At 45.7% G+C, this 22,417-nt stretch overlaps 1 protein-coding gene across 1 annotated transcript in view; it reads right to left on the bottom strand.

The window, feature by feature from the left end:
• MSH3 (mutS homolog 3) overlaps positions 1-22,417 on the bottom strand; it is a 2,089,876-nt gene that overhangs the window by 1,798,985 nt on the left and 268,474 nt on the right. The window contains exon 8 of the mRNA XM_086960834.1: positions 17,606-17,772. Within this exon, the coding sequence (XP_086816960.1) occupies positions 17,606-17,772 (167 nt within the window). The remainder of the gene's footprint in view (positions 1-17,605; positions 17,773-22,417) is intronic.

Genomic DNA, 22,417 nt, shown 5'->3' with positions numbered 1-22,417 from the left:
TGCACAAAAGAATCAATGGTCTTAGACAGACCTGACCCAACTGGAATAATTTCCTCCTCTATTGCTTCATAGTGCTATCCCATTATAATTTCAGTGCCAAGCTACCCAAAGGGGAGCACAGGTTATCAAACACATGTATCATACTCATCCTATCTAGAGCAATGGATTCCAACTAGCTTTGCTGCGTCCCAGACAGACAAAACCTGGTGGGTCTAACACAGGACATGAACAAACAGACAACCAAATGGTTCCAGATCCTGTTCTGTATTTTTGACTCTCTCCCAGTCAAGTCAAGTCAAGTCAGAGAATTTATATAGCGCACTACATACCCAGAGGGTTTCAAGGCGCTTAGAAAGGGGAGGAGGATTACTTGTCAAATATCCACGTTTTAAGTTGCTTTCTGAATGCTAGGTGGTTCTGGGTAAGGCGAAGGTAAGCGGGGAGTGAGTTCCATGTTTTAGCAGCCAGGTATGAGAAGGATCTGCCTCCCATGGTGGTCTTGTTGATGCGAGGTACAGTGGCGAGGGCTTGGCTGGAAGAACGTAGTTGGCGGGAGGGGGTGTAGAAGGACAGTCGTGAGTTGAGGCATTCTGGTCCGATGTCGTAGAGTGATTTGTGTGCGTGGGTTAGCAGTCGGAAAGTGATCCTCTTATTGACGGGTAGCCAGTGGAGGTCTTTAAGGTGACCAGAGATGTGTTCGTTGCGTGGGATGTCTAATATGATCCTGGCTGAGGAGTTTTGGATTCGTTGGAGTTTCTTCTGGAGTTTAGCGGTAGTGCCTGCGTAGAGGGTGTTTCCGTAGTCCAGTCGGCTCGTGACCAGAGCATGGGTGACTGTTTTCCTTGTTTCGGTGGGGATCCAGCGAAATGTTTTTCTGAGCATGCGAAGAATGTTGAAGCAGGAAGAGGATACGGCGCTGACTTGTCTGTTCATTGAGAGTGAAGAATCCAGGATGACGCCTAGGTTCCGTGCGTGGTCTGTCGGGATGGGAGCTTTTCCGAGGGCTTCCGGCCACCAGGAGTCGTCCCATGCAGAGGGGGATGTGCCTAAGATGAGGACTTCTGTTTTGTCTGAGTTCAGTTTCAGACGGCTTTGTTTCATCCATTCGGCAACTTCTTTCATTCCTTCGTGTAGGTTAGTTTTGGCGGTGCTGGGGTCATTGGTGAGAGAAAGGATTAGTTGAGTGTCATCCGCGTAAGAGATGATGTTGAGGTTGTGTTGGCGGGCGATGGCCGCGAGGGGGCTCATGTATACGTTGAAGAGGGTGGGGCTGAGTGAGGATCCTTGTGGTACGCCACAGATGACTTCAGTGGCCTCGGACTTGAATGGTGGGAGGCGGACTCTCTGGGTTCTTCCGGTGAGGAACGAGGTGATCCATTCAAGTGCTTTTCCTTGAATTCCGATGTTATTGAGGCGTTGTAAAAGGGTGCTGTGGCAGACTGTGTCGAATGCTGCAGAGAGGTCGAGGAGGATGAGGGCGACTGTGTCTCCATTGTCCAGTAGAGTTCGAATGTCGTCTGTTGCTGCGATGAGGGCGGTCTCAGTGCTGTGTTTTGCTCGGAAGCCAGATTGTGAGGAGTCGAGGGATTTGTTGGCTTCGAGGAAGGCGGCGAGCTGGTTGTTGACAGCTTTCTCAATGACTTTGGCCGGGAATGGAAGGAGCGAGATGGGGCGGTAATTTTTGAGTTCGGTGGGGTCCGCTGTGGGTTTATTCAGAAGGGCGGTGAGTTCAGCGTGTTTCCAGTCTTCCGGGAAGGTGGCGGAGTTGAAGGAGCAGTTGATGACGTCTCGGAGGTGCGGTGCTATGACGGAGTCTGCTTTGTTGAAGATGTGGTGAGGACATGGGTCTGTGGGGGATCCTGAGTGGATGGAATTCATCAGGCGGATTGTGTCCTCAGTGGAGATTGGGTTCCAGTCGTTAAGGGTGTTCACGGGGGGAGAATGTTCAGCAAGTGGTAGGGTGGGTTGGTTTCCGGGTTGGTTGTCGAAGCTGTTGTGGATGTCTGCAATCTTGTTGTGGAAGAATGAGGCTAGGGAGTCGCAGAGGGCTTGAGAGGGGGTGATGTCGTTGGAGTTGGCCGAGGGATTGGAAAATTCCTTGACGATGTTGAAAAGTTCCTTGCTGTTGTGGGCGTTGTTGTCAAGTCGATCCTTGAATGCTGTTTTCTTGGCCTTTCGGATTAGTTGGTGGTGAGTGCGGGTGGTGTTTTTGAAGGCGTCCTTGGTGCTAGTGGTTGGGTCTTTTTTCCAGGCTTTTTCAAGGGAGCGGCAGAGTTTCTTGGACTTCTTAAGATCATCGTTGAACCATGAGGCCTTTTTGCTGCCAGGTTTGCTTTGACGTTTTTTCAGTGGTGCTAAGGTGTCGGCGGTGTTGGATAACCATAGGGTGAGGTTGGCGGCGGCATCGTTTGCGTTAGAAGAGTGGGCTGGGGTGTTTAGAAGGAGCGATGCGGAGATCTGGTCCGTGGTGATTTTGTTCCAGTTTCTTCTCCACTGCCACTTCAATCGTTGTTTCCCTTTAAAAATCTGTATGAAACAAACTGATTGACTTCAATAGAGCACTTTCAAGGTGTGTCAAGTCTATGTTATAATAATTTCTCTCTGGGTTGTCTTAATTGTCTTGCTCCAAGGAGTGAAAATATTTTACCTGCTTTTTTTCTAATCACCGATGTCTAACCCTACTTGCCTTTGCCAACACTACTCTTCTGCCACTAAGGTTTCTGGACGAGAAACGGATTCAAAGGCCCTTTTCCATTATAACTTAATGTTCAGGAGTAACACACAGGACCAGTACTTCAAATGAAGCAGGTCCGCACTGTTGATGTGTATTAGGAGCAATAAGGCTTCTGTCCCATAGAAGGATTTATTCTTCTCTCCTCAGCTCCTTCCTACAGCGGCCTTTGCCCCACAGGGGCCTTGTTCCTCCTCTGTGGCCCCATCACACTTGATCCCCCAGGGCTTTCAGTGATGAGGTGGCCCCTACTTGCCCCCACGTTTGTGGTGAGAGCAAAGACAGGCCCTTTTTCCACAGTTCTGCAATCCAGGCAGTCTGTTACATTCATCCCGAGACCCCCGCCGGGAGCCATGACCCCCATCCCCATCCCCTGCTGGGCTCCAAGATCCAGAGAGGAATTTAGAAGAGGAATGGACCAAGTACATGCTAAAGGAATTTAAGGAACTTGCATGTACAAGATATTAACTAACCCTCAAAGTTGTACTGAGTGAATGGAAACTGCTATGACCTGATCAGGAAAAGACACCAAACAAAGGGTAAAGACACAAGTCAAGGGAAATGGAAACAGCACGCTGCAGAAGGGAGAAATTGGGCACATTGTTTGTTCGACATGGCCCTTCTTAGGGGAACTTATCCCAAAACTTTTTGCATTTTCCCCCTAGTCTTTGCCGACTCTCTCCGTATGAGCGTAGGAATCTGGGCACCTTCCCACTGTAATGCAGAGGGAAGGTGGGCGCGTCCGCCTTGCCTGCAGTAGCAAGGGGGTGCATACACAATGGGTTTAGGAGCCATACCTCTGTGCACCCTGTAAGCAGGTACACCACATACCCCGGGCAGGTACGGCACGGACTAGTAGTGGGATGCAGCACTGAGTGTGTCAACCACCGGTAGCCTGTTAACCATGTATCGGGCCTGTGGGGCGTCACTGTGCCCCTGCCTAGGTTGGCATTACTCACTCCTCAGCAACCCTGAGTGGTTGTCCAATACCATGAGGACACCCTCCTAGAGAAGCCCTAAAGGGCGTGGGGGGGATGGTAGTCTGAAGGCTGGTAGGGTACATACGGATATTTCCTGCAAAGGTAGTGAAGAACCCGCCCATGTGGGGCTTCTCCTGCCTTGGAGTTTGGCTCTTCCCTGGGGACACTCCTGGGGTGTTGCTGATTCTCCTGTGTGGCCTTAGGGCTCTAAGCACATCTCCACTGTCAAAGCAGTGTGGAAGTGCGCACGCCATATTACACAGGCTAGGAAAAGGCGCTAACACAGTGTTCAGAAATATGGGCTGATCTACCAATGCAGACTGGGGAGTGCGCACTTGCACCTGTAAGGTGTTAACTATGCACCCAGCCTGCCCTGACAGGCCTGAGTGTGCGCACTGGCCAATAAGCAGTTTCAAATGCGTGTCCAGCCTGCCTTTACATGATTGAGGATGCGTCCTGGCCCCAATGACATTTTGGTTAGGTACCCAGACAGACATCACTAGCCGGTGAGCGCATGCCTGGTGTTCTGACACCTAGATCAGGCCTGTCGTTGCAGTCATGTGTCCACACGCTTGCACACATGGTTCTAGTGGCAAGGTGCCGAATCTGCCATCGCAGGCGAGTGTGCGCAATTGCACTCGTAAGGGGGTCAACAGGGCTGGGTGGTGTGTGCGCCCTCACACCAAAAGTTCTGGGCGTGGATAAGTCCATGTGCCCAGCCTGTCCTTGCCGCGTGAAAGTGCACACACCCTTCATTCCCGTTCTGAGAAGTGGCTCTGATTTAATGTTCTGTAACGTGGGCCGATGTGCCATCGCAGACCGGTGTGTACACACAGGCCTATATCGTGATTAAACTAATGAGCTGCCTGTCAGTGCACGCCTCGGTAGGTGCGCACCTAAGGTGCCCGTGAATGCGTGTGTGGCATGTCAGGGCAGGCTGGTGCATGCACACTGGTAAACATGTTAGTTAAACCTGAGTCCAGTCTGCTGTTGCAGACTCGGCTGGGCACACCTGCACACCAGGTGCTGGGGACTAGGGGCCCGATGTAGGTAATCAGAATTTACCGATTCGTAAATACCGAATTTTACCGATTCGGTATTTACAAGTCGGTAAATGCTATGTAGGTATTTTTACTGAAATACTTACCGAATCGGTAACATTCGGTAATTACCGAATCTGTATTTACCGATTCAATAATTGCCATTGGTTCCTATGGGCCTTGAGGCCCATAGGAACCAATGGCAATTACTGAATCGGTAAATACCGATTCAATAAAATTACCGATTTTACAAGGGGGACAGGGTGTCACTTTGACACCCTGTTGCACCCCGGATTCAGGCTTGTGTAAGCCTGAATCTGGGGTGCAACAGGGTGTCAAACTGACACCCTGACCCCTTGTAAAATCGGTAATTTTATTGAATCGGTATTTACCGATTCAGTAATTGCCATTGGTTCCTATGGGCCTCAAGGCCCATAGGAATCAATGGCAATTACTGAATCGGTAAATACAGATTCGGTAATTACCGAATGTTACCGATTCAGTAAGTATTTCGGTAAAAATACCTACATTGCATTTACCGACTTGTAAATACTGAATCGGTAAAATTCGGTATTTACGAATCGGTAAATTCTGATTACCTACATCGGGCCCCTAGCCCCTTAGGGCATGTATGTGTACCACATGGCACAGGTGTACATGCACAGATGTGCATGTACACAGGAATTCGTTATTTACCATCAAATAGTATTTGATGGTAAATAAGGAATAATTGAGGGCCTGTGGCACTGTTTTCAGTGCCACCTACCGAATCTGTAAATTTACCGATTCGGTAATTTACAGAATCGGTAAATTTACCGATTCGGTAAATTTACAGATTCGGTATTATTTTGGCCCCCTACATCTGAAACTACAAATACCGGTCGGTAACGGCTGAAATCGGCCGTTACCGACCGGTATTTGCCGTCCTACATCTGGCCCTAGGTGTCCAACTTCTCACTGCAGGTCTGTGTGCACAATAGCGCATATGGGCCTACGTAGTGAGGAATACCTGTGGGTGTTTTAACTACTTATGAGGCCTGCTCGTCCCAAAGGTTAATATAGGGAAATGGTTGACATTACTTCAAGCTGCAATAGAGGATTGCAGTGGAGTAACCGCATGCAGTTTCCTATCAATGGATTTGTCATGCCAAACCCTTTTCAGTGGTAAAGGGAGTTTTGGCATAACTCACTTAGAAATGCCACTTGTACAATCTGGACATGTCTATGCTGTAAGAGTCTTGTGTGCCGTGGTGCCAGGCTCTGGTGGACATAAAGGGTAGGGGAGCACATCTGTGCATTACCCGAGCGACAGACATAAACCATGGGCATCCCACAAGAACGACAGACAGAGAGATTTTGACACTTAGCCTCTAGGGGCGAGATCACGGCAAAACTAAAGATCAAGTTCTGCATTCCACGACCCCAAGGCCGACAGGCCTACAATTTAGGGGAGAGATCTGTGGTTCAAAGGGAAACCCCTTAAACCACCCCTAACTTCAAAGAAACACAACAGTATAAATACTGTTGCCATCCTTCAGCAAAGGGTGCAATACGCTTGTGGACATGCGGATCCGAAGAACCCGGACTAAGTGGTGCAAACTGCCAGAGGATTACTGCCCTCAAAGGGAACTGCTGAATAGTGGCTGGCCTGGGCTGAAGACATGCTTAAGTGTGACGCCCTGAAGTGTGCTCTCCAAGGCCTGTCGGGTGGCCTCCTTTTCTTACGGAGATCTCAGGGACATCAAAGCTCTCCTGTGAGGGACCTACACCATCTACTTGTGACATCTGGAGAGTGGTGCCCTCTCAAGTACCCATTTTGGCTAATGAATCCCAACTGTTAGCGTGGTGTGAGCATAGAACTAAGACTTTTGCCTGAAGGCCTTTTGCCTGGAGGCCAGATTGTCTAGTGCGGAGCCTCAGAATTCTTGCTTGCATCTAAGGCGCGTGGTACTGTATTGCAGGTACCCTGACACTCATAAGCGTCTTTTTGTTGGTGAATGGATTCACCGGTTGCAGTGCTTCGCATAGCCTGTTGATCGCGCTGCATCTTTCTACTGCGTCAAATCGACTGTATGCTCATTGCATGTGATGACCGATTCACAGGGTGCAACCCTCAGAGGTAGGAGTCTACCCTTAGTAGAGCCTCCTTCTACCTCATGTGGCTCTGCTGAACTTGGACCTGTATGTGTATGACCAGGCTGGTCTGGTACAACCTGTACCATCGTGCACCGGACGTTGTGCCTCCTTTCCAGGGGGATACAGAATTGGAACTCTTCGCTGTGTGTGACTGGATTTGCCTGGTGCAACCTATATCAACGTGCACAGGTCATTGTGCCTCATTTCCAGGTAAGTACAGACTCTGCAACTCTTCACGGATAAAACCTGAAGTGTTTGGTGCGACCCATACCAACGTGCATCAGATCCTGTGCCCGGATTGCCTGATCATTGTGCACTGGACAGGGCGCCTCCACCTATCGAAAGGTCCCCTGTGTTACCCCATATTCATTGGTTCTTCCCTTTTGACCCTCATCGTGGTGGAACAGCTGCCCTCTCCACACCTGGCCCTTCTCTCAAAGTAATCTTGTTGCCAGGTAGTAGGGAGAGTGAATGACTGGGTTGAAGGAAGGCTTAAGAGACAGTTCAGAAGCGGATCAAGATACTATGTGACTCCATTGTGTTTTGAGACCTGTGGGTAGCTGCTAAACTCCCCTTGTTTACATCTACTGCCTAATTAAAACTTGCTACATATTCCCACCTGCTTTCCGGCGTCCCAGACTAAGTGTGACTTCGGTCGCATGCAGCCTAGTGTCTGGGAAGCGGGCTGGTTATCCTCCATCTGGGGGTACAGGACAAATAGGGTAAGCTAGAGAGTAAAGGGAGGCTGGGGCCACAGAGACTGCCGGATGTTTTCCATTGATCTGCTGGATATCAGTGGCACCACATTAGGGTGCTGAGTGCATATGTGTGTAAGAGCATTCCGTATGGACTGAGTTGATACCTGTCGTACTGTGAAGCGGTGCGCAGTGAGTGAGTGGGAGTGATCGTCTGCCGACCACCCGTGTTTCACAACACTGGCTGGCGGTGCCCCTTTATGCGTTAACTTTATGCCAAAAACTCAATACATTTTTCATTGGGTTTAACCGCTTGGCCTTGGCCTGCGCTGCTGCTAAAACTGTTTTATTTTCGTGTTTGTACACATCTCTTATATCGTTGTGACCCAGGGTTTATCATATACCTGTGTGAGACTATCATCAGAAGTGCTACGGTTGGCCTGGAGTGGACAGCGTGTCACACCACATAAGGTGCTCTCGCTATAGAGGGGGGGGCGGGGGTGTTAGATTAGACATTGTCCACATAACAATACGAGTGGGTCTAGTACTACTAGTAATAGTTCCAAAGCGTTTTATGCCCAAAAGTAAATGATGTTCATGTTATGATTGAATGTGTGTTGAATATAAACGTTATTAACACATCCTATGTGAAGTCACTTTTGTGTCGCTCGGTGATTTATCGCGAGTGACTGCTGTGCCTTTGCTATATACTGTGCCTCTGTAGTAAAGCCTGACTGCTCAGTACCAAACTACCAAGGATGAGCACGGGTTATACAGCGAGTGTAATCACCCAACCTTGACGGGAGCGGTCGGTTCTGCCTGGCTGAGGGCACTCCTTCAGCCAACCAGAAAGTGCTGGTTCCAACACAGATGAAAGCGATGCAAGAGAGAATCGTTTTGGTCTCAATTCAGGAAGGGGAGGAGGAATAAGGAACGGTGGGATAGCTTGAGTGGTGGGGAAGTTATTGGTATAATGGGATACTACTATTCCTATTGATTTTTTGTTTGTGTTGAAAATCAATCAGAATCCTTTAAATAAAATAGTAAAGAAGTCAAGCACAGACATAAAATATGGATGGTTACAGTTAGGCTTCAAAAACACTTAAAAAAATTCACATTTATTGCAATTTTTGAAGCATTGTGGATCAAAGAGACAAATCAGTAAAGAAAACGCAGAATTTGGCTGAAATTCAAGGTAGACGGGGATATAGAGGTGTGATGAAACAAAATCCAGAGAAATGCACATTTAGAAGTGAATATGATGCGGACAGCTCATATTTCTGCCAGAGAGAATGAAAGAAGATAAAGGTAGGTTATAGTAAGTGATTCGATGGCCTGAAATTCTGATAAAGAATGACTGACATTTAAGGCATGTAATGGAAAGTGAGTCTTGTGCTATGAACGGTACCTTAACTATGGTTTTGATGGTAAAAGTTGTAACCAGCGGGAATTAGATAAGAATCTGTTGAATGCATGTGCTGTGTTACAAAATGGCCAAGACATCAGAAGATGTTCTAAGATAAAATCTGGGATACATATTATGCTTGGCACGGCTGCTAAGATACTTAAGATGTGTCATACTAGATTAAGAGGGTACTGCATAATAGCACTTAATGTTGAGGTAAGGTGTAAATAATTAGGACATTCGAGTTCCTGGAGCCCCTGAAGAGTGATTCGAACAAGCAGATATTTCAGCAGACCATGCTGCCTAAGGGTGGATGGGGTACCCTTGGTGACAAATGCAAAAACAACAGTTGATGGACAGAATGCAGAACAATGTCATACATTCATCTCAGTACAGAGATCTGGGCCTAAATCCATCGTTTTTTTGCTCGCATGCCATTCCAGAACCCAGCCATATGCAAATCAGGCTTGACCCTATGCCTTATGGGAACAGTCCAGCCCGAACTGCCAAGCCAGGTCCTCCCTGGACTGGAAATAGGCATCCTAGGACCGGTTTCGGGGTTTCACCCCTCTTCAGCCAGGATAGCTTGATTCCAGTGGCATGGAGAGCACGGGACTCGCGCCTGAGCATACCCGTCCCACTCGGGGTGACAAATGCAAAAACAACAGTTGATGGACAGAATGCAGAACAAAGTCATACATTCACCCCAGTACAGAGATCTGGCCTAAATCCATCGGTACCCTTGGTGCACAGGAGGCACGGCCGAGCTTAGAGCGTCCTTGAATGTACTACAGCACTGGATGCGAGTACAACGGTAGGCTTACCAGAGAGCTAGATGAAAGAGTGCAGAACAACATCAAATAATTAAAAGGACAGGCAAGCAGAACTAGCACAGATCCCAGCCATTCTTGCTGCAACACAGTAACTGTTCAGTACAGTTCAGTAAATCTTTATTTCGACAATTAAAAACCATCATAAAAATACATTACACAATAAAAATGTCATTAAATTACATTTCTGAACTTTTGACAAATTAAAACTACAGGGAGTAGAAGGTACAATTTATAGAGAAAGATAATAATTATGTACAAAGGTTGGTTAATTTCTTGTGTTTCTCAGTCTCACTGCTACTTTTAAAAAGCTTATAATAGAGCATAAGATGTGCGTATCACTGGTTCTCTGTAAGAAAAGCAGTGCAGCTCTTGCATGGCGAAATTTTTGCTTCCTGAGAATGTCAACCAAAAATCTACACCTAGGATTTCGATAAAATGAACATAAAAGTGCAAAATGAAGGGTGTCCTGCGGAGACCTATTGTCGCAGCCGCAGGCACCCTTCTGCTCAATCGTTACAGTAAAACCAGAGGGATAAGCTAGAATATTTGGTAACAGATTGAGCCTAAAACGGCACATTAAAAATCTATCATGCTGGTTATACATCAAGAACAGATAGGGTTCCATACCCACCCCATTACTGACTAGACCATGAGCTGCTATTGATCTCTTTAAGGGTCCAGGACCAAGTCTAACAGTTTCAAATTTTTCTAAAAGCAACTTTTTGACCCTTGATTTACAACTGATAGAAATTGAGGAAGGGTCACTAAAAAGGAGATGCTGGTCTATATTCTCTAAAGTGCATTTAACGTATTTTAACCAGGGAATTTGTAACCCCTTATCTCTTTGCAAACAGTGTGTGACAATTTCCCTGCTCAATGCTGCCTCTGGGTTGGTCCAAATTCTGATCCATGCTATAATTGGCCTCAACTTGACATAGTCTGAAATATATGGAATCCCAAGTTCTGTGTGAGCAAGGTGGAGTGTGGGATTTTCAGGATTCTGCGGGGAAATTTGTCTTCCTCTACTTGTAGTTGTTTATTGTCCCTGAAGCCCCACACCTCCGCACCGTACACAACCTTTGCCATACTAACTGAACCATATAGAGTCATTACTTGTTCGGGGCACCATCGTTCCAGCCAGTGGCGGCTGGTGACATTTGAAAGTGGTGTGGCGTAAAACAATTGCCGTACTGTACTGCGCACGCCAACAACCCCAGAACACGCGTCATTGAGTGACAGGCGGGGTTTTACACTACGTGAGTCCTTTGGAGAGACATTTTAATCTTCCCAAGGCCCTCCCAGGGAATGTGATTTCTCTATTTGACCCTTTTGCTCTAACTTTACCTCTCTCCTTCTCCTCCTACCTCTACCTCTAGCTATGTCTTTCTACCCTATGTCATCTTAAGGTTTGCTTGTGGTCTTGTGCAAGACTTATTGGAACTATGTTTGTGTGACACTGTTAAAGTCAAACATATAATTAACACCTTAAGTGTTGCGCCCATCCAGCGGCCGACGGCACCACTACCTCGGGAGTGCTGCCGTCGGCCATTGGACGTTCCAACTGCACCTGCGCAATGGAACGTTCAGCACTGGAGCTGAACGTTCCATAGCCGTTAAGGTGTTAAGTTCTGTCTGAAAATATGTTGACTTGAATCATCAGAAAAAGGATGATAAAATAAAAAATAGTTCTATGTAGGGACACACAAATATGTCTTGCCCGGGTCCCCTCAAATCCTGAACATGATACACAGAGTAAGGCTTCTTTACTAAAATGTATAGAACATTAAATGATTTATAAGCAAAAATAAGCGTTTTATATCCTTAGTCCCAAGTAGACAGTCTATTTTCTCAGTTTTACTCTGGTGCAAAAACCTTTCTGTGATATACTAGGCAAAAGGTGTTTGCTCCAATGTGCGTTAGACAAGCAACATAATTGTGCAATTGGATTTCCTATTTTTCCTGCCAACACTCATTCTGGACTATGGGAAATGAAAACATGCTGCTCCTAGGTCATAAAGGGCATAGCCCAATCAGTAAGAAGTATTGACACCATTCAAATCGCATTTTCCTGATATTTGCATGTAATAAATTGAAACATATTAAACATAAAACAATCTTTGCTTGTGACTTTAGTACCTGGTGCTACTTTACAGTGTACATCAACCGGGAAACTGTTCAGACAATTTGTCTCTACTTGAAAAGATACTGATTGAAAAACAAAATGATTAAATAGGCCTCACACTCAAAACAGGACAGTGAAAAATGGAAAGTACCGTAAAACTGATGAAAAACCGCCCAAAAAAGTACTGTCATCATTACAGAAAAATGCAAGAAGACATAAGGTTTGTGACCTGTCCTCGTATTCATCTTTGTCTATCAAACATTAGGTCCAGAAGCATCTGGACTGTGTGAGGGCAGCTGCAGAGCACAGGCCTTTTTCTAGCACAATACCCTACATTAACCAGTCACCGACACATAGTTATACTTATGCCCATTAAGGACAAAGTGCATACAGGTGCGTCTGGTCCGTTCAGCGGTCACAAATTACTGTGCAAACAAAATATAATTATATGAGAAATAGAAAGTTGCTGTACAGAACAGAGGAAATATTTATTAGCAAAACGGAAAACAAGATTGATGCGAGAGTTTCAGGTTTTGCCAACAGCATTCCATGCATGGCACGAATACCAGCAATAAACACTTCAATTTCCATTCCGATGAGGGTAAACGAATATCATTAAATGAAGCATGCTGGTTTTTTTTTAATAGAGACCATTTAGGTAGTCTTTCATTCCCTTTGTCGTAAAAAGCATATCTACCTTTTTAAACTTTTCACTTAACCTCTTTTACAAATCCTGCCATACAAAATTAGGATGTTGTGTCCCAGTAGCATGCCATTCCCTTAAATACCTTTCAACATATGTGTTCTGAAAAACAATCACGACACGCACTAAAGTAGAAAAATACTTCTATTCCAAATTAAATCAAATGTATTCACTGCCAAGCTTTCCCATGGCGCTTACCTCCCTGAGTGCTTGTTCTAGAATGCGAGTGACGCCTGCCAGGTTCCAGGGGTGACTACAGGCCCGAAATACCACCTGTCTCCGACTCCGAAGTTGAAGTGATGGACATCAAATGGCGGCCTCCTCACAGTTCCTGAAGTTAGCAGCGCAGGAAACAGACGCCTCCTCGAGGCTGCAAAGTGTCTCTTCAGAAGTCCATTTGGGAAACTGCGCACAATCGACTTTTGAACTTCCCGCCTGCCTGCAGCCTCTGCCCCACCCCTTCGCAACTCGTCATAGGGCAGGTACCGCCCCCTGTGACGAATTGGGAAAGGGTGGGGTGACCATCATCTCCTCTCCCTGACTGACGTGGATCCCCGGTGCTACAGGGCTTCAACCAGAAGCGCCCAGGGCAAACTCTATTCACACGTCATCAGGGGGTGGAGACTGGAGTTCAAGTCTATGTATTTGTCGAGCTGATGACCTCACAGGCCTCAGGGATGTGAGCTCATCCGCCTTGCAAATACATTAGACTCAGGCGCCTGAGGCAGAAAGTTAAGTTAAAGAATGAATCGGACTGGCTGCGGCTGGCAGTGTGTCAGCACATCAACAGCACTGCCCCCATCAAACGTGTGTACATTTTTTTTAATAGCAGACTTCACATAAAGAGTTCCTTTTACTTTAGGAATGTCGACGCTGGGGGGATAAAATTAAAGGGGGCGGAGCCCCGACGCCCTTTACCAGAAACCGCCACTGGTCCCAGCCTACGAGCAAAGCTTAATATTGCACCGTTCGAAGAGACCAGCTTAGTACAGTGTACTTAGACCAGTGGGCTGAATTGAATTTCACCATCAAACAAAAGGCCTAGATAGGGAAAAGTGTTTACTATATCCAAGGTGTGTGTCCCTATTTTAAACACAAACTTATTGGAAGGTTTTTTGCCGGCCACCATGACAAAGGATTTCTTCAGATTGGAAGTTGGCCATGAACTTGACAAATCCGTCCACCAGTTGTTGTAGACTCATTGGTGTTCGAGCAAGCAGGACCGCGTCATCCGTGTACAGAAGTACTGGGATTTGACGCGATCCTACTTTGGGGCAGTCCACGGCTAGGGAAATGAGGGTGCTCTCCAAGGCACTTCGAAATACGGATTACGGTGGAAGCGAGGGCTCTCTGGACTTACTTTCTGTCGGAACGATTTATTATGATCGACCGGACAGGTCGCCATCTCATTTTTTCCTCGAATAAACCTTCAGAGTTGGATACCTAGAGGACATCCTAAAAAACGTTTGGTTGTCCCGAACTCTCACAAACCCAGTTTTCAACCCGTGGCAAGATCTCAAAAGAGCTAGCACACAAACACAGGATATCCGTATTATTCACAGCTTGCGTGATGATCAGTCACGCTTGAACACTTGAGCATATTCCTTCAAACCTCTTTGAGCAAGCAACTTGGTGTTAGGAGCTGCATTGGAGCTTTTACAATGAGGATTCATTTGGAAATAGTTTTTTTCAAAAAAATAAGCCCTGAAGAAGTCCCTTGTGGACGAAACGTGTCGGCTGTTTGGTGTTCATTATTGAAAATAAAGAAAGACAAGAAAACATCATCTTTCGTGATTGAGTATATTGATAAATATTATTCCTTGAAGTATCTAGTGGTGCACCTTTGCGGTTGTTTAGTTGAATTTAGTTCCCTAGGGAATAGGCACAGTTACGGTTGGTGCCAGACAGTGTGCACACAAACCCCAATTGGAACTTGAGGGGAAGAGAAACATTTGGGGAGAAAGGAAGTCAGGTGCTGACAACAAGAAGGGTTCACAGTTAGTCTTTTGTTATTTGCTCTCCAAGGCGTTGATATAAATTGAAAAGAGGAAAGGGGCAAGGATGCACCCTTGCCTTACTCCTCCCGAGCACGGAAATGGGTCAGTACGCCCCCCCTCTGGGCTAAAGCGGACCCTGGCAGTGGTGTTCCAGTGCAACTCTTTTAAGATGTTTATTAGCCCCACATCTATGCCTATCTTGTGCATCATGGCCCACAGTTTATTCCTGTTCACGTTGTCAAAGGCCGCAGCTAAGTACATAAATCCCATGTAAACCGTGCCCTTGCTGGCTTTTGTGTATTTAGCAATTAGAAAGTACAGATTCAAACACTGGTCGCTGGTTGATTTACCGGCTCTAAACCCGTACTGTATATCAGCTATAGTGCGGTGCTCCTCTGTCCACTCCATAAACCGATTCAGAATCACTCGACCTAATATTTTGGCAGAGACATCAATAAGCGAAATCGGCCTATAACATTTTGGATCGTCCCTACTCCCTTTCTTAAAAATGGGTACAATCAGTGCAGTGGACCAGGAGCGTGGTAGACCTGATCTAATAGCCGCGTTTAAGACCCTAGTTAGGATTGGGGCCCAGAGGTCTATGTTACTTCTATATAAGTCTGGTGGAGTACCATCTGGCCCAGGAGCTTTGTTCGGGGTCAAACCTTGGATCGCCTTGGTTATCTCCTCTAATGAAACGTCTATTTCAGAACTCTGGGTGCCCTCCCAGCCCCCTTCTTGGATTGCTACCTTCGAGTTATTATAAAGACCCTCAAAGTGAGCAACCCATTGCTCTGGGAGGATATTGGTGCTAATCACCGGGGCGGTGTTATCTTGAAAGCAGGGCCTATTTACAATCCTCCAAAATTCTGCAAAATCCCCGTTTTCTCCCGCCTCTCTCAAATCAACCCATACTACTGCTTGTAGGGTGGTCTTCTTCTCCTTTACCTTGGATTTGTAGACTTGTCTACAGTTGGCCACTTCTACCTTGTCCCTTGGATTAGCTTTTAGGCAAACATAGTTCCTTAATGCTTTGGAACAACTTTTGTCAAACCATCTTGGTTGCTTAATACTCTTACTTGGGCCTCTTGCTTTCTATAATTTGTCAGCCAATTTTGTCAAGGATCCAAATGTTGCGACTAACTGTGGTCCTTCTATTAGAGGGTCCAGACAGTCTTCAACCTGTTTTACGCCTTTTTGGATTAGAGTTTTGTAAAACTTCTGAGGGTTTATTTTTGCCCACCTTAGTCGCCTCCCCTGATCTATGGGCTGCAGGATAATGTCCCCTTGTTTGTTCTTGCCCCCCCAGCCAGTGTGTGTTATTTCCATAACTAAGGGGTTATGATCACTAAAGGTGCTCCATTCCGTTCTAACCTTTGTAATTCTATTTTTAGCAAAGGTAGATATCATTATGTAATCTATAATGGTGGAGCAACCTCTTCCTTTAAACGTTGGGACATATGTGCCCTCTACCTCCGGGGCTGTCAAGTCAATGGTATGTTCTAATGAGTGGGTTTCTATCAGTTTAGTTAGTGCTGTACCCTCGTGGCTATGTTCAAAGTGCGGCCCATTTTTAAACGGGCAGGTGTCCCAGTCTGTTACTATGGGGGACAAGTTTGGACAGAGGTGGCAGTTGAGGTCACCCATTAATAGTACAATTGCCCCCCCCCCCTTTCCTCTGTTCCGCCTCTTGTGTGAATCTTTCATCTAGCTCACGTAAGACGGCATTCTTCCCATTTATTGGCCCTGAGTTATAAACGTTAAACAGCTGTAACCTCAACCCTCTGCCTTGGAACGTTACTGCTTAAAGAGTATGTGACGTCCAGGCTGGTACTGACTATCTACCTTCTAGGGTTAGGTCGACATAAAGTGCTAACCCACCTATCGCTCTTCCCTCTCTGCTTTCTTGTGCAGGCACAAAGAAGCACTTATAGCCCTCTATTTGGTAGGGCGAGGGGTTAACTGCCCATGTCTCCTGAAACGATTCAGAAAAGGGGGTGGAAGGGTATACTCAGATGTGAGTCCCTTGCTCATTGCACCATCAGGATTCAAGCAAGCCGGGCCGAAGACGGCTGAAATGCCAGAAACCGGTCCCCGGAAGCTTGTTTCCTTCCCAGTATAAGAATTGGCTTGGTACTTTGGTCTGCCCTGTTCCCATGATGCACTGGGCCAGGGTCAGACTAATTTGCATATAGCCAAATTCTGAGCTGGGATGGTGCAGTGAGCTAAAAAACGGTGATGGATCAAGCCCTGATCTTTGGACTGGGTAAGAGTGGTCTGCTTAATTCAGACACTCTGTTCATCACTACCCCCCTTTTCTGAATCATGTCTCCTGAAAGGCTAATATGTGAAAACCCTGAAGTTGATTCCTCCAATCTGTATTTTCAAATTTTCCGGCTAGGCCCGCTATGTTCCACGACATAATATTCAACTTTCCTCCACAGTAACTGGGAAATAAACCAAACTTACAAAACAAAGAAAAAAGCACAACACACTAAAAGTAACTATTGCTGTTCTCAACACCTTTCTGAAGAAAAGAAGCCTTTTGCCCAGTTACAGACTATGATGTAATATTGCACTTGACAAAAGGATACAATGTATAAATTACAAAAGTCAACCACTAAGTGTAACACTATCGGGATGAGATTCCTAGAACTGTACTGGTTCTGATGTACCCTCGGGCAAATTGGCCTGCTATACAGTATGCAGCTGCATTATATTTTGATAACCATTAAGAAATAGGTTTTAAAAGGCCGAGTACGGATAACGTGACCCAAAAAAGGAAATTATGTCACTATCACTACTACATCGTACCGTGTAATAACACACTTTAAATGTGCAAACATGAAAATAAACTGTTGTGGATTTCCGAAAATATAAAGACGTTAGTTCTCACTACTCTATACTTGCATAATCTTCAAATGTAAGAGCGAGACAACCCTATTTAAGTATTAGATTCTTACCTGGCTGAGGTTATGCTCTTGATCAGTCTTTCCGACTTCTCAGATAATGTTGATGGAATCAGAATTTCCACTGGCTGTAGCCGTAAAATTCTGCTCTCCAATTCGGTGCGCAGATTGGAATCTTGGAAACTGTCAAAAATAACTTCCCCAGTCGTAGCCTGAACTCCCTGTCAAATAATAGAACAAATGTAAAACACACAAAATGAAGCTTATTAGCATTTTTAGAAAAACATTGCAAATTAATGAAATAAAGCTACATGAGCAACCAAATCTTTAGTCCTTGACAATTCAAGCTTATTAAAGTGCAGTAACTATTAAGCGGCATTGACTCCAAAGAAATACATGGTATATATATATATATATATATATATATATATATATATATATATATACATACACACAACTCTACATATACACTCCACCATCCCGTCCCACAAATTAAGATCGAAAAACACATTCACGGGGCTCTGTTATTTGGAGGATGCAGTAGCTTAGTAATCATCTCTCCACAAGTTACTAAGTCTGCCTGTCATCCCTGCCGATGTGCCTAATGTGTTGTTTGCGCCCATTCTAATATGTCTTTTTTCCAATTCCTCACCTCTGGGTCCCAGGATGCAGTCCAATGTGTGGCTGTCCGGCGTCATCTTAATACTACCCACATTGTTATCATTCGGAATTCCATTCGTTGTTTCCTCGGTCTCAGTAATATTCCTAAAAAGCACAACTTTATGGTCCCCTCCAAACGCACCCTCACAATATGTAAGAGCTTGATACAAATTAAGTAGTTCTACCTTACTTAAAATAATACCCTGCATATTGATACATCACATAGTCAGCTCGCAGTTGCTGGGCGCCCAACCCCATGCCATGGCGAGGCCCTGCACCCAACCCCACATAGCGCATGGCTAAAACAAAGCGCAGTGCGCGACTGGGACAGAGCGGAGGATTGGGCACAGGGCCTGGGACAGGCAAGACTCTGCACCCATCTGCACACTACACTTGGTGATGGGCATCTTTCTTTACATTAAAAAAACCCATAGAAGTTCATCGATTAAAGTGACACTATAATTAGGAATTGTAATTATATCTTACTTCAAATTAAAACTCACCTTAGAAATTCAGTGAAAAAAACAAAGGTAAAGGGATGTTCTAGTTAGGTGAAAATGTCAGTTAAAAAACAATGAAATTCGACAGTTATGGTTCTCAACTAACTAGAACTCTTGCCCCAAAGTAACCATACCTCGCACCCTCATCATGCACTGCTAATTACCTGCCATATTACATCACTCATGACATGTTCTATCACATTTATAACATCACTGCAACATCTAAAATTACATCATGGATGACAACACTATATATACATAGCGGGGGAGCGTGTTAGTTACTTAGGGCATGAGTTATATTTACTTTAAGAGGTGAATTTCAGTGTTTTTTAAAAATTTATAATGGTATGTTTTAACTGACATTTTCAACTAAGTATAACATCCCATTCACCTTTGCTTTTTTCAGTGCATTTCTAAGGTTTCAAGTATGATATAGTTACAATTCCTAACTATAACGTTACTTTAACCTCAGTTTTTTTCAGGTTCCATAGCATATGCGTGTTTTGTGTTGCTAATAACTTTTGCACCGTTTGACGCATCACCACAAAACTTTCCAAGAAAGTGCTCTTTCATGCCTAGTTTGTGAATTGAACGTTTGAGGGATCCGTCAAGCAGGGCTGGGAAACAAAAGGGGGCGAGGGCCCAAAACAAAAAATCCCCACACATTTTTCATAGACTTCTTTAAGAACGGCTACAGCAGTATCTTGGCAAGGAAACAGGGCGGTCGCACTTTGAGTGTACTCCCGATCTCTCTAGGATCGCCAACATCCTTAATTTCCTCCAGAGCCAAGTACCCAACTAGGGTGCCTCTAGCCTTGCAGTACCCTCTCTGGCAGTACTCCGGTGACCTAAGAACGTTGGCAGAGGCTGGGGAGATTGCTGGGTGCGATTGAAGAAACTCTTGGAGCTACTTTAATATGGCGGCGAGGAGGCCCGCCCGTTAAAGGCTGACCCCGTGTACCTACTGGGAGGACAGAGATCCGAGGGTGGTTTCGGTATCCTACTGATTCCTATGGGATTTGTGGGGCGGTCTACACCTAAGCAGAGCTCTGGCTGCAACTGAGGGCTCCCAAGGTGAAAATGAGACTCTCGGCACCAAAGCACTAAAATTACTGCTCCGCCCCCGCGGTGGGGGCTGCGTGTTTGCCGAGAGAGTGGATGAAAACGGAGATCGGCCCGCGGGACATCCTAGTGTCATCGGTGACAATTGAATTCCTGCACCGTCCCGGCGGCAGAAGACACAGCCCTCAACGAGCCGTGTGCAGTGTGCTGAGCGAGAGAGAGTGGACCGGGGGTGGAGGTCGACTTGCCACTAGACCGAGGCTGGTCGCTGATGACCACCCGGTAGCCCATGACCCTGCGGCAAGCGGGCACCCCCAGCCTCACCGGGTCCACCAGAAATACATGGGGTCTCTGACCCGATGGCTGGCAGATTGGTTGCGCTCTACACGCGCCCCCCAAGGCCACTTTGCCGCCGGACTGACAAGGCCCAACGCAAAAATGAGGAGAGGTAGCAGCAACAAGAGTAGTGCAGATCGAGGCCTTGTCCTCCCGGTGCTGATCCGGATTTCTCTGACCCCCGCCTTCGTGGCCCGGGTCTGAGGCCATTGTCTCAGGGGACTGATTGATCACATTCCTTGTGATCCCTGACTGCGAGACCTGTGACCCGCTGCCTTTTAAGGCAGAACTGCTGCCCAGTGATAGTGTCATGGGGATGAGCCTTGCATTTACGCTGTGTTAAGTTAGCATGAGCTTATTAGAAGTTTAAACGCCATTTTTTCTTTCTGCTGCCTTTGCACACGGCACACATTATTACATATGTTTAGAGTCTAGCAGACTGTTATGCTTCACACGAGAATATGTTTTCCTATAGTAGCAGCTTTGCTTGGTAAGCTTTGTCTGAACAGTGAGTGCCGAGGCCTTCAAGGTTATTTCAACACAGTTGTTGTTGTTCGGTCTGATCAGTGCACGTTCTAGACATAACATATATGCAGCTGTGGCAACCTCTGAATTTGGCGCATTTAATAAATGCACTGCGCAGGCATGCAAACACACTTTGGAGAACATTCGCATGCAGAGAGCTGGTGTAGGAAATTATGTGATCCATTTCTACTAGGACCAGAGGTATGGGGCCGCCCTTGTAAACCCAAGACCTTCTGTAGATATAAAATAACCTACTAGCAAGGGAGGTTGATTTCTAGGTGTAATATAGCCTTTCTTCTTTTAGCATTTTAACATGCCTTCTCCCTTTGTATTTTATGGAATTGTATCTATGCTGATAATCTTGTGACTTATAATATGTCTGCTTGTATTAGATAAGACACTGCGCCTGAGAACACGGCATTAGAAATAAATATTTCAAACTTGCACGTGTCTTCATTTTCACCCCGTTTTGGACTGGTATGAGAGTATAATGAAAGAGTGTTTTTTAATGTGTTCCACATTGCCTGAGGTATTCTAATTTCCATGTTCTGGGTTCTCTAATCATTGGGGGTATGGAAGAACCAATGAGACACTGATTGCTAGTCTGGTAGGGGATTTTGGCTACTAAGGTGAGTTTTGGTACACCCTAATTCACTGAGGTTCCAAGTCTCTATGCACTGTTCTGTTTATGAGCAGAATCCCTGCTACATGGCACCCTTACATTGGTGGTCTTATTACATGACACTTGAGTAGTACTGCAACTCCAAATGGTTTGGCCGCACAATTGTTTAAGAAGCCAATGGCACGCAACTACTTGCTTCGCTTTATTAGTTGTCATACCCAAAGAAACTGATACGACAATCTCGTAAACGGGCCGCGAATAATAACAGAGAGGCACTCCTAGAACCAACAACAATAAAAGAGAAGAACCAACGGATCGCTTTTGTAAACACATTTAACACTAGGTCCAACCAGGAACAAAAAATTAAGAAAAGACACTGGTCTATTTTAAACACTGGCGGGGATACATTGCCACCTCCGCTCTTTGCCTTCAAACGTGGACCTAACCTGAAGGACAAATTGGTCCATACTCGACCAAAAACTAAAATACCTAGGGCAGTCGGCATACTCTGGGATCTTACAGCAGTGATGGGTCACCACCAATGCGGCATCTGTGCTGCCTGTCCCCAAACTTCAAGATCTAACTCCATTGATATTGGCACTGACCACCCTTGGGAACAGAGGAGGTTTACTAACTGCAATAGCGACCGCTTAATATACATGATTACCTGCCCATGCCAATTAAAATATATTGGCATGACAACAAGAAAAGTTAAGATCCGGATCTCGGAACACAAGAGCACAATACGATGTGCGAGACAAGCCGCCAGATTGAGCAATCATTTCCTCATCGCAAAGCATGGCCCAACAGATTTCAGATGGACGGTTATTGAGCAACCATTCATCCCAGAACATACCTCTGACATAAGTAAATTCCTTCTAAAGAAGGAACAAAAAAGAGAGTATATAAACTTGGCACTGATAAGACGGGCTTGAATGAAGAGATTTCTTGGATGTCCCTGTGAAGGGCCCTTGAATAGCACCACCTTGTTCTCTTCTTCAAGTCCCTCCATATATAGGCGTAACCATCAATGACAGTGTATGTAGGAGCAGTGTATTTTATACGACTCACAACTACTCCAGTTAACTGTCGCAATCGAGTCTGTCTTCCATAATCAATTGATAGTGGCTGAGGGATGACTGTCATAAAATATAGTGACTC

The sequence above is a fragment of the Lissotriton vulgaris genome, chromosome 3_1, assembly GCF_964263255.1.
Source record: "Lissotriton vulgaris chromosome 3_1, aLisVul1.2, whole genome shotgun sequence".
In the NCBI taxonomy this organism is placed as follows: domain Eukaryota; kingdom Metazoa; phylum Chordata; class Amphibia; order Caudata; family Salamandridae; genus Lissotriton; species Lissotriton vulgaris.
Note: the sequence above shows the minus strand (reverse complement) of the source record. Positions and strands in the feature narration are given on the sequence as shown.